General features: G+C 41.2%; 1 protein-coding gene across 1 annotated transcript in view; it reads left to right on the top strand.

Moving 5' to 3' along the window:
• The window catches only part of LOC149434700 (uncharacterized), a 169348-nt gene that overhangs the window by 80696 nt on the left and 74828 nt on the right, over positions 1 to 13824 (top strand). The window contains exons 23-26 of the mRNA XM_089663504.1: positions 896 to 1174; positions 6177 to 6431; positions 7193 to 7471; positions 9017 to 9289. Coding sequence (XP_089519630.1) covers positions 896 to 1174; positions 6177 to 6431; positions 7193 to 7471; positions 9017 to 9289 — 1086 coding nt within the window. The remainder of the gene's footprint in view (positions 1 to 895; positions 1175 to 6176; positions 6432 to 7192; positions 7472 to 9016; positions 9290 to 13824) is intronic.

Below are 13824 nucleotides of genomic sequence, written 5' to 3'. Positions count from 1 at the left end.
AAACACAAAAAATATAGTATTTCACTAAATGGTACAAAAAAGTTTTTTAAAGGACAAACACAACAAAAACATGTATGCTGATAATACTATTAGTTAATATAATAATGGAATTCCACAGATTTGTTTTATGTCACAAATCCTTTTTCTTCAAATGTACATGCAGACCGCAGTGAACAGGAAAAAGTGACAGTGACCGGGGTTGGGACAAAGATTTTTTTTTTAATTGTTTTGTTTTTACAATTTGAGTTTAAATGAAAGGTGACACTATCATTGTATTCCTTTATAACAAATGATTCTTCTTAAAAATCATTGATTTCTTTTTTCTTACATTGTTAAATGATCCAACAGACACCATAACCTTTTACTAAGATAGGAACTATCCTAATCTTGGGGAGATCCAGAAAATGTGACGTCATATGGTATAACATAGAAGGTTGGACGGGCAGAGAGATCGGAGCATGCATCTCCAGCTCTTCTGTTCCCTTCGCTATGTCTTTCACAGCCACTCCATAGCAGGGGCGGACTGACCATTTGGAAACCCGGGCACTGCCCGAGGTCCCGGGGTCAGTAGGGGGCCCCATGAGATGCCCCTGGTACCTTTTCCATAGACTTTTTTGAGTGAGGGCAAGGACACAGGGGCCCCATGATCCCCTATTGCCGGGGGGCCCCATAAGTTGTCAGTCCCCCCTGTTCCATAGTAACAAAGGGGCTCCCATCCATTTTATTTTTTAAGAACAGCTTCTGCTCCATTTTCTATGTTAGAAGAGTGCTGCAAACATTATGCTTACACCACTCTTTGCAATTCCTCCCATTATATGTATTCATTTTAAAGCAGATTAATCTTCTTCCATTTCATTCATTTTCTTTTTGCTAACATTGTTATATTTCCACACAGATCCCACCCCACCAGGCAGCATAGCCTTTACTATGATAGGAACTAAGAATGTCACCTTATCGTGGGGAGATCCAGTAAATATGACCGGAGTGGTGAAGTCATATAATATACTTTACTGGAATTCTTCTTCTCCTTCAATCATTGCTGGAACTGTGACAAGCAACACGACAAATGTCACCCTTCAAAACTTAGTATCGGGGACCAATTACACCATCTCTGTGGTGACAGTCATACCCTGGGGGTATCAGAGCACGGCTGTAATTGGATCGGTCTGTACAAGTAAGATTTTGCTCCTCTTAGTGCTATGATGATATAGAAATATTGGTCAATTTTCCTGAATGAGTTTGAAAATGAAAGAAGGACTGTCAGTATTTCAAAAAACTCTTGTGAGTGCCCAGATTATCAAACCCCTCTTATACACTACACAAAAGTTACCAAACAAACCTATATCTGTCCGTACTGCCATACTCCACTTGGATGCTGGAAAGTCATCGCCTAAAGCAAAGTTGAAGCTGATCTCCTGAGTCTCCCACAGCTCATATTAGTTTATCCAATTGGCCTCCAAGTCAGTACAGGAGAGAGCGGCACCATGGAGGTCAGCAGGAGGAACCAGATGAATTCTGCTTCAATGCTGGGATTTCATACCTGATGTTTTGATGGGAACATCACTTCCAGGAGTTTTGATCACTCACACTGGTTTATCCTGCTGACCTTCACGCCATTACAAGAAGTCAGCTGGAGAAACCGGTAAGAGCTGCAAGGGATCCAGAAGATTGATATCACCAGACAGGTTGGTTTTCTGGTAGATTTTAAAGGATGATTTCACAGTATCAGAGTGGTGCTCAATGGTGCAGACAGTAGGAAAGGTATATATTTACAGTCTTTATATATAAGTGTTAATTTTCTTGGTAACTCTTGGACAGTGAGAGGATCTTTTGGTGCATAGCAACCTGCGTACTGGGGTGAAGCTCCAAGGGTTCTTTGTCCTCTCCCACTGCTCTAGAAAGGCAATTTGACCTTGCAGGTCATATTTTAAGACAGACAATTGACATTGCTAGTTACATTGTTACTTTTTAGGTCTCAAACACAAGTGGCTAGGGGGATTTGTATGTACAAGTAAGATTTTGCTCCTCCTAAATGCTATATTTAAAAAGTGTTACTGGACAGTTTTCCTGCATGAGTTTTAAAATTAAAGAAAGCCTGTCAATATTTTGAAAGACTTTTGAGTGGGTAGATTCTTATTTCCCCTTTCATAAGCTATTCAAAAGTTTCCAAAGATATCGCTATCCGTATTGTCGAACTTCACTTGGATGACGGAAAGTTATCACCAGAAGTGAAGTTGAAGTGGATCTCCTGAGTCCCCCACAGCTCACACTGGTTTATCCTGTTGGCCTCTAAGTCATTACAGGAGACAGCAACACCATGGAGGTCAGCAGGAGGAACCAGATGAACTCTGCTTCAATGCTGGGAATTCATCCCTGAAAGTTTGATGAGAACAAAACTTCCAGGGGTGTTGATTTCCTGAATCACGCACAACTCATACTGGTTTATCCTGCTGATTTCCAGGCCATTACTAGAAGTCAGCTAGAGAATACAGAAAGAGCTATGGGGGATCCAGAAGATTGATATTACCAGAAGCTTTGGTTTCCCAGTAGACTTTTAAAGGTTGATTTCACAGTATCAGAGCGCTGTCCAAATGTGCGAGAAGTGGGAAAGGTATATATTTTCATTTATAAGTGTTAATTTTCTTGGTAACTCTTGGACAGTGAAAGGATCTCTTGGTGTATAGCAACCTGTGTACTGGGGTGAAGCTCCAAGGTTTCTTAGTCCTCTCCTCTGCTCTAGAAGGGGAAGGAGACCCTGCATGTCATATTTTAAGACAGATGATTTTCATTTCGAGTTTCATTGCTGCTCTTTAGGTCTCAAACACAAGTGCCTGGGCCATACATTGTAAAATGTGGGTGTACTTTTCTAGCCAGGAACGATGACGCTGTCTACAGCTGCCCATAGTCATCCATAGCGGTACACTAGTACTTGTGCAAACATGCATATGGATCTACAGGACTCTGTGTGACATACACAGGAATACTCATAAAACACTCTGCCAGCCCCTCCCACCTGCAATTCATACAGTGAAAATTGTTAGTTAAAGTTTTTCTGGCGGATTGCTTGTGCGGTTGATGGGGAGAAGATCATGTAAGACGTGACTAGGCATAAAAAAATGCCAAGAGAAAAAATCATGTTGTTTCCCATGACTGGGGAGTCACAGGTGGGGGACTAAAGCTGGCCAAAGAAGTGCATGGCTGGACACCCCTATACTTGTGTAAATGCTGATGCTTCTCATCAGTGTTTACTTAGCCATGCAAATGAGGGAATGTCGCATTCGTGAAATTATGTTGTACAGGCATACATGGGTAAATGTGGATGCAGAGAATCATCAGAGTTTACACAAGTACAGAGGTGTAAGCCATTCATTTCTATGGCCGGCTGTATACCCCATCTGTAGGATCACGATGCATTTTCTATGGCTAGTTACATTCGCTTGCAAGCCAATTGCTTGTGGAGTGGATGGGGAGAAGACCATGTAAGAACTTTATCTGTCTAGACTTTAGCTTTGACGTTACAATATGATGTTAGCAATGTGAAACACAATCCTACAATGAGATTTTGTGTTTGGGAAGGGAAGGGGAAAAGATAAGAAGAGGTCTCCTTATCCACTTATCTTACCATTGCTATTAATGATAAAGAACTCTTCTCCTTAGCCATGTTTTTCTGTTGATCGTGATTTATTACATTGTAACTGCAATAACACACTCTGAATGTAACCATTGAATATAAATATGACTTTTATCCCCTATCCACAGAACCGATATCTGTGACATCACCGCTGATTGTTGCCAAAACGATCAATTCTATGTCCCTGAACTGGACACAACCAGACGAGTATCAGAGCTCATACACCTACAGGGTGCAGACCAATGTAACCTCACCATCTACACTGATAAATACTACAACAGTGAGCAGTCCATCAGCTACAATAGGAAATCTGACAGCGGGAGAGACGTATACATTCACTGTATATACAATATCTGCCTGTAACATACAATCAGACCCCACATCTATAACTGACTGCACCTGTAAGTACTGCCAAACAGGAAAACGAACCCGTAGAAAGCCTTTATAAGCCATTGCCAGCAAACATTCTCTGCCTTGTTTAACAAAGTTTACACATGCATTTCTTGTTCATATTTCTAACATTCATAGCAGCCAATCCAATCCTCCCCCCCATGATTGCCCCCTTCACTAGAGGTGTGAAAATCGGATTTATTGCCACCAGTAATAAGAGCGGGCCTTGCTTCAGATGCATGGATTGGATCCACCTGTGGCTAAACAGAAACATTTCTATAAATATGTGAACTATTTAGGAATTGAGTTTTTCATATTGAATATTTGAAATATTACTATTGTTATTAATAATTATTATGAATTAATACAGATTCTTCAAATTAAATACTAAAATATCACATGACTTCATAATATAACTCATGCCGGATTGTAGTAACTGAGCGGTATCTTCCCACATACTCAGATGCGGTAAATTGTTCGTGTTCGAAGTTCACTATCAAACATTCTGTAGGTTTTAATGTTCGACCACGAACAGAATAGGGGGTGTTTGGACCATCACCAATGAAGAATATAATTATGTTACCAGACGCGGACTGACAACTCATGGGGCCCCTGGGCAATAGGGGATCATGGGGCCACTGTGTCCTTGCCCAAAGTCAAAAAAGCCTATGAAAAAGTACCAGGGGCATCTCATGGGGCCCCCTACTGACCCCGGGCCCTCGGGCAGTGCCCGAGTTTCCAAATGGTCAGTCCTCCCCTGTATGTTACTAAAAAGACCGGCCTATAATCTTATATAAAAGAAGCTCCTTCATTTGCTGCAGAGCGATATACAGCATCCAGAGACACAATTTCTCAAGATAAAAACCAAAGAGGGTGCAAAGCAGAAAGGCCACAGGGAAAAGCTCAGTCAGATATATTACTGGTCATGTAGGCAGTACCAAGGCCTGACATACATGATCATATCATCAATACATCCCTCCCAGGGGCGGACTGACCATTTGGAAACTTGGGCACTGCCCGAGAGCCCGGGGTCAGTAGGGGGCCCCATGAGCTGCCCCTGGTACCTTTTTCATAGGCTTTTTTCAGTTTGGGCAAGGACACAGGGGCCTCATGATCCCCTATTGCCCGGGGGCCCCAGGAGTTGTCAGTCCGCCCCTGATCCCTCCAACCAATGTTTGTAATCATGTGATTGGAATGATTGCATATTGGACAAGAAATAATCCATACAATTATGTGTAGAAATATTATGTTTTGTATAAATAATGATTCGTTAAAACTCGCATTTAAAGCCGAGCTCTAGGTAAATATTACAGACCCCAATTTATGAAGCTCTGTAATCATTAATAGATCATTAAATTGTTTTTAAAGGCAATTTTCTTTTAATAATAAACATGTTATACTCCCCTGCTCTGTGCAATGGTATTACACAGAGCGGCCCTGAACCTCCTCTTCTGGGGCTTTTGGCTCCTCCTATTGCTATGGGGCACCAAATTTGGGTTCTGCCAAAAATGTTGGTGTAACCTACCCACATGTAATGTACAGAAGTGATGGTCATCTCCATCTATCATCCGACATGCACACTACTTACTTCAATGTTATCCCACTACAGAGTGTGCATGGGAGACTTCCAGAAACCTGCCAGGGGGGGGGCCCGAGGTTTTGACTTCCTAGGGGCCTCCACAGAGTTTAGTCCGGCACTGGTCAGCATGAGCATGGGAGTTACATTGTCCTGCCCCCAGCTCTTACCCATTTTACAAGGACTGTACAGTGCACTGAGCATTAGCAACACTCAGTGCACAATGGAAATTATTTTTCAAAGGAAGGAAAAGAGGTTTTATGCCATAAAGTTCTACCTGCTAAAAGGTTCTTATACTTTGTTACCTTCTTTCCTCTCCTTTCCTCAGGCCAGGTTACATCTAATGACAATTTTAGCCTTCAGAACACAGAAAGTCTTTCTGAGCGGTTTAGGTAATAAAGCGGCAGGAGGAGGAGCGCTAGTTAGTACCACGTGGCGCAGTTTGTACCTAATCATTCTTAAAGTCTAATTCTGGGGCTCAGGATCCCCCCCCCCCCGCCCTCCACCTCCCTTGCAGCCTTTATAATAAAATCAATATGCATACCTTTTATTACTAATACATTTTGTTTTTCCTGTTAGTTCCCGGACTAGCTGTCGGTGCCACAGTGAGCAGTTACATGTCGGTGAATTCTCTGGTGGTGAACTGGACGGCACCAGCAGGAAAAGTGTCTAATTATAACGTCACTATAAGAGGAGACATCAATAACACAATACAGACTAACACGACACGAGTCAATTTTACTGGATTATTACCAGGAAGAGTCTATAATGTAACAATACTGACAGTCAGCAGTTCCTGCAGCCAGGCGGCCCCATCGCTGTCACAGGCTACATGTAAGTATGATCAAGGCCATGTGACTTTTTGTTTAAAAAAAAAAACACAGAAAAAGTAAGGCATTTCACTAAATGGTACAAAAATGTTTTTAAAGGACAAACACAACAAAAAAAAGTGTATGCTGATAATACTATTAGTTAATATAATAATGTAATTCAACAGATTTTGTTTGTCACAAATCCTTTTCTTCAAATATACATGCAGACCACACTGAACAGGAAAAAGTGACAGTGACCGGGGTTGGGACAAAGATTTTTTAAAATTATTTTATTTTTACAATTTGAGTTTAAATGAAAGGTGACGCTATCACTGTATTCCTTTATAACAGATGATTCTTCTTAAAACTCATTGATTTCTTTTTTCTTACATTGTTAAATGATCCAGCAGACACCATAACCTTTACTATGATAGGAACTATCCTAATCTTGGGGAGATCCAGAAAATATGACCGGAGTGGTGACGTCATATGGTATAACATAGAAGGGTGGATGGGGAGAGAGATCGGAGCATGCGTCTCCAGCTCTTCTGTTCTCTTCGCTATGTCTTTCACAGCCACTCCGTAGTAACAAAGGGGCTCCCATCCATTTTATTTTCTAAGAACAGCTTCTGCTTCATTTTCTATGTTTAGAAGAGTGGTACAAACATTATACTTGCACTACTCTTTGCAATTCCTCCCATTATATGTATTCATTTTAAAGCAGATTAATCTTCTTCCATCTCATTCATTTTCTTTCGCTAACATTGTTATATTTCCACACAGATCCCACCCCACCAGGCAGCATAGCCTTTACTATGATAGGAACTAAGAATGTCTCCTTATCTTGGGGAGATCCAGTAAATATGGCCGGAGTGGTGAAGTCATATAATATAACTTATTGGAATACTTCTTCTCCTTCAATCATTGCTGGAACTGTGACAAGCAACACAACGAATGTCACCCTTCAAAACTTAATATCGGGGACCAATTACACCATCTCTGTGGTGATAGTCATACCCTGGGGGTATCAGAGCACGGCTGCAATTGGATCGGTCTGCACAAGTAAGTTTTATCTCCTCTTAGTGCTATGTTCATAAAGAAATATTGGTCAATTTTCCTGAATGAGTTTGAAAATGAAAGAAGGACTGTCAGTATTTCAAAAACCTCTTGTGAGCGTCCAGATCCTCAAACCCCTCTTATACACTATACAAAAGTTACCAAACAAAGATTTATCTGTCCGTGCTGCCAAACTCCACTTGGATGCTGGGAAGTCATCGCCTGAAGCAAAATTAAAGCTGATCTCCTGAGTCCCCCACACCTCACACTGCTAGCCTCCAAGTCATTACAGGAGAGAGTGGCACCATGGAGGTCAGCAGGAGGGACCAGATGAACTCTGCTTCAATGTTGGGTCCCTGAAGGTTTGATGGGAACAACACTTCCAGGAGTTTTGATCTCCTGGGTCCCTAGCAGTGCACACTGGTTTAATCTGCTGACCTTCACACCATTACTAGAAGTCAGCAGGAGAAACCAGTAAGAGATACGGGGATCCAGAAGATTGATATCACCAGACATGTTGGTTTCCCAGTAGATTTTAAAGAATGATTTCACAGCATCAGAGCGGTGTTCAATGGTTCTGGAAGTGGGAAAGGTATATATTTACAAATTTTAATTTCCAGATGTTAATTTTCTTGGCAACTCATGGACAGTGTCAGGATCTCTTGGTGTATAGCAACCTGTGTACTGGGGTGAAGCTCCAAGGATTCTTAGTCCTCTTCTTCTGCTCTAGAAGGGGAATGAAACCCTGAATGTCAGATTTTTTAGACAGATGATTTTCATTGTGAGTTACATTGTTGCTTTATAGGTCTCAAACACAAGTACCTGGGGTCATACATTGTAAATGTTGGGTGTACTATCCTAGCCAGGAACAAAAACACTGTCTACAGCTGCCCATAGTCATCGATAGCTGTATGCCAGTACTTGTGCAAACATATGCATATAGACCTATGACATGGACTCAGTCTGGGGTCTACAGCTGGCCAAAAGAAGTGAATGGCTGGACACCCCTGTACTAGTATAAACGCTGATGCTTCTCCTCATCAGCGTTTACTTACACATACAAATGAGGGAATGTCGCATTCGTGAAATGATGTTGTACAGGCATACATGGGTAAATGTGGATGCAGAGAAGCATCAGAGTTTACACGAGTACAGAGGTGTAAGCCATTCATTTCTATCACCCCAGCTGTAGGAACTCGATGCATTTTTTTATGCCTAGTTACATTCGCTTGCAAGCCGATTGGTTGTGGGGTGGATGGGGAGAAGACCATGTAAGAACTTTATCTGCCTAGACTTTGGCTTTGACGTTACAATATGATGTCAACAATGTGAAACACAATCCTTCAATGAGATTTTGTGTTTGGGAAGGGAAGGGGCAAAGACAAGAAGAGGTCTCCTTATCCACTTATCTTACCATTGCTATTAATGATAAAGAACTCTTCTCCTTAGCCGTGTTTTTCTGTTGATCGTGATTTATTACATTGTAATTGCAATAACACACTCTGAATGTAACAATTGATTATTAATATGACTTTTATCCCCTATCCACAGAACCGATATCTGTGAAATCACCGCAGATTGTTGCCAAAACTACCAATTCTATGTTTCTGAACTGGACACAACCAGACGAGTATCAGAGCTCATACACCTACAGGGTGCAGACCAATGTAACCTCATCATCTACACTGATAAATACTACAACAGTGAGCAGTCCATCAGCTACAATAGGAAATCTGACAGCGGGAGAGACGTATACATTCACCGTATATACAATATCTGCCTGTAACATACAATCAGACCCCACATCTATAACTGACTGCACCCGTAAGTACTGCCAAACAGGAAAACTAACCCGTAAAAACCTTGATAAGCCATTGCCAGCAAACATTCTCTGCCTTGTTTTTTTAAGTTTTTCTTTGCATTTCTTGTTCATATTTCTAACATTCATAGCAGCCAATCCAATCCTCCCCCTCATGATTGTCCTCTTCACTAGAGGTGTGAAATTTGGATTTTTTTGCCTCCAGTAACAAGAGCAGGCCTTGCTTCAGGCACATGGATTGAATCCACCAGTGGCTAGACAGAAACATTTCTATAAATATGTGAACTATTTAAGAATTGAGTTTCTCATATTGAATATTTTAAATATTCCTATTGTTATTATTAATTATTATGAATTAATACGGATTATTCAAATGAAATACTAAAATATCGCATGACTTCATAATATAACTCATGCCGGATTGTAGTGACTGAGCGGTATCATCCCACATACTCAGATGCATTAAGATACCTCTAAGTAAATTGTTCGTGTACGAAGTTCACTGTCGAACATTCTGTAGGTTTGAATGTTCGACCACCAACCTAATAGGGGAGTGTTTGGACCATCACTAATGAAGAATATAATTATGTTGTTAGAAAGACCGGCCTATAATTTTATATATAAGAACCTCCTTCATTTGCTGCAGAGCGGTATACAGCATCCAGAGACACTTTCTCAAGGGAAAGCCAAAGAGGGTGCAAAGCAGCAAGTCCACAGGGAAAAGCTCAGCCAGATATATTACCGGTCATGTAGGCAGTACCAAGGCCTGACATACATGATCACATCATCAATACATCCCTCCAAGCAATGTTTGTAATCATGTGATTGGAATGATTGCATATTGGACAAGAAATAATCCATACAATGACGTGTAGAAATATTATGATGTGTATAAATAACGACCTTTGAAACTCGCATTTAAAGCTGAGCTCTAGGTAAATGTTACAGCCACCAATTTATGAAGCTCATTAATCATTAATAAATCATTAAAGTGTTTTTAAAGGCAATTTTCTTTTAATAATAAACATGTTATACTCCCCTGCTCTGTGCTATGGTATTACACAGAGCGACCCTGAGCCTCCTCTTCTGGGGCTCTTGGCTCCTCCTATTGCTATAAGGCATCAAATTTGGGTTGTACCAAAAATGTTGGTGAAACCTACGCACATGTAATGGTCATCTCCATCTATCATCCGACGTGCACACTACTTACTTCAATATTTGTGAACAGGAGTAATACCCTATGTAATAATAAGTTTGCCTTAGCCCTAATTTGAGGGGAATTTTTGGACTCAATAGGTACAATGGGGCAAAAAAGTATTTAGTCAGCCACCAATTGTGCAAGTTCTCCCACTTAAAAAGATGAGAGAGGCCTGTAATTGTCATCATAGGTAGACCTCAACTATGAGAGACAAAATGAGAAAAAAAATCCAGACAATCACATTGGCTGATTTGGAAAGAATTTATTTGCAAATTATGGTGGAAAATAAGAATTTGGTCACCTACAAACAAGCAAGATTTCTGGCTCTCACAGACCTGTACCTTCTTCTTTAAGAGGCTCCTCTGTCCTGCACTCATTACCTGTATCAATGGCACCTGTTTGAACTTGTTATCAGTATAAAAGACACCTGTCCACAACCTCAGTCACACTCCAAACTCCACTATGGTGAAGACCAAAGAGCTGTCGAAGGACACCAGAAACAAAATTTGTAGACCTGCACCAGGCTGGGAAGACTGAATCTGAAATAGGCAAGCAGCTTGGTGTGAACAAATCAACTGTGGGTGCAATAATTAGAAAATGGAAGACATACAAGACCACTGATAATCTCCCCCGATCTGGGGCTCCACGCAAGATCTCACCCCGTGGGGTCAAAATGATCACAAGAACAGTGAGCAAAAATCCCAGGACCACACGAGGGGACCTAGTGAATGACCTGCAGAGAGCTGGGACCAACGTAACAAAGGCTACCATCAGTAACACACTACGCCGCCAGGGACTCAGATCCTGCAGTGCCAGACGTGTCCCCCTGCTTAAGCCAGTACATGTCCGGGGCCCGTCTGAAGTTTGCTAGAGAGCATTTGGATGATCCAGAAGAGGATTGGGAGAATGTCATATGGTCAGATGAAACCAAAATAGAACTGTTTGGTAGAAACACAACTCGCCGTGTTTGGAGGAGAGAGAATGCTGAGTTGCATTCAAAGAACACCATACCTACTGTGAAGCATGGGGGTGGCAACATCATGCTTTGGGGCTGTTTCTCCGCAAAGGGACCAGGACGACTGATCCATGTACAGGACAGAATGAATGGGGCCATGTATCGTGAGATTTTGAGTGCAAACCTCCTTCCATCAGCAAGGGCATTGAAGATGAAACGTGGCTGGGTCTTCCAACATGACAATGATCCCAAACATACCGCCCGGGCAATGAAGGAGTGGCTTCGTAAGAAGCATTTCAAGGTCCTGGAGTGGCCTAGCCAGTCTCCAGATCTCAACCCCATAGAAAACCTTTGGAGGGAGTTGAAAGTCCGTGTTGCCCAGCGATAGGACCAAAACATCACTGCTCTAGAGGAGATCTGCATGGAGGATGGGCCAACATACCAGCAACAGTGTGTGCCAACCTTGTGAAGACTTACAGGAAACGTCTGACCTCTGTCATTGCCAACAAAGGATATATAACAAAGTATTGAGATGAACTTTTGATATTGACCAAATACTTATTTTCCACCATAATTTGCAAATAAATTCTTTCCAAATCAGCCAATGTGATTGTCTGGATTTTTTTTCTCATTTTGTCTCTCATAGTTGAGGTCTACCTATGATGACAATTACAGGCCTCTCTCATCTTTTTAAGTGGGAGAACTTGCACAATTGGTGGCTGACTAAATACTTTTTTGCCCCACTGTATATACTATATACCGTGTGTTATATAGCCAGCAATATGGGACATCAGTCTCATGCATTTTCACAGGAACCGCACCAACTCTTCTAAAAGAGTAATTTTTGGAACCCCCAGAGGGACATTTAGAAACAGAATTATTGATATTTGAATATTTTTATTGGAATATTCACATTAACTACTCTAGACTATTACCTCTCTACTCTTACATCCCTGTAGAAGAAAATAACTCCACTAGGCTCTAAAATATGGAATTTTACTGCAGATGAATAGAGAAAGGAAACTCCATTACCTCATATGGATCATTTTTGCCTATACAGCCATTTTTGAAGACGCCGAACGGTTCTTTATTTTAAGTAAAATAAATATGCAGCGCTAATGACATAAAAGACATAAAAACACATTAAAATCACAATAGATCACACTGAATAAAGTGCTGAATGCTTATGAACTGGAATGATTCCATAATATGTGCGTGTAGTTAAAACGGTACGTAATCAAATAAACTAGTAACTTTCGTGATGGTGAAAATGGGTAATACAACCCCAATAAAATCAGAAAAAACACTATGAACACTATAAAGTGCTGAATCTCTATGAGCTGAGATGATTATGGTGATGCGTGCACATAGTCACAACATACATATTATCATAGGCTTGTGGCTTTCGTGGTAGTGGAAAAAGACAAACATTGCACTAACCAGATAGCACAAAATAATGCGCATGGAGCATTTAACCTCCCTAGTGGTATGATTATTTCAGATTTTTGGTGCTGAAAGCGGTACCATTATTTTGCATGGAAATATGTAGTTTTTTTTATTGTAGGCTGTAATATTTAGGAATAACTCACTGAAATCTGTCCGAACAAGAGTCTATTAAACATCCCGGGGATGATAAAATTTGAAACACAAAATCATAAATTATAATTTAATAAATAATCATAAAAAATATTAATATAATAATAATAAATTTAATTCAATAATATAAACAAACCAAAAACACTGAAATGTGAAATAGCGCCAAGTTCGCACAACGCTGAGCAAAGTCGCAAAATCGTTTTCAGTGTCTGATGACGAATTTCTCCACGAATCATTATCACTCAATTCTGCAAGTGGTTCTGATTTACTATCGCTGTTCTCTAGCCGGTCTAAAACCGCTTTTGACCTAAAGGGACGCTTTTTGGACGCCATGGACTTTTCTAAGTTTCCAGGCAGAAAGAACAATCAAAATGCAGACAGGGCGCAGGACAAAGCACTCGGGACAAAATGTATGTGAAATGGTTTGATACAGGAATGTTTTACTATGTAAAATCATTTTGAAAAAAATGACATTTTGTAAAAATTTTCAAATTTCCCGCCGCCGCCGGCGCCCGACGTCACAGGGACCGGAACACAGGAGCCGGATGCCGGCATCAGCCAGAGGAGATGGCTGGGGACGCTGCAGGGGACACATCGCGGGAGCGAAGGACAAGGTAAGTGCTGCAGGGACTCCCTATGCAGCGCCGCATGGTAAGCCCGAGTGTAGCTGGGGGGGGTTACCGCTTTTGGTACTGACATTTTACCCCGAGCTACACTCGGGAATACCGTTAGGGAGGTTAAGACCTGCTCCTGGTGCTCAGGATGTATAGTACTGGAAAGGAGTGGTGTCA

Source organism: Staurois parvus, unplaced genomic scaffold (assembly GCF_062004578.1).
Source record: "Staurois parvus isolate SC_StPar_1 unplaced genomic scaffold, SC_StPar_1.0 ptg001702l, whole genome shotgun sequence".
In the NCBI taxonomy this organism is placed as follows: domain Eukaryota; kingdom Metazoa; phylum Chordata; class Amphibia; order Anura; family Ranidae; genus Staurois; species Staurois parvus.
The sequence above is the reverse complement of the archived record's forward strand: the minus strand, read 5'-3'. Positions and strand labels throughout refer to the sequence as shown.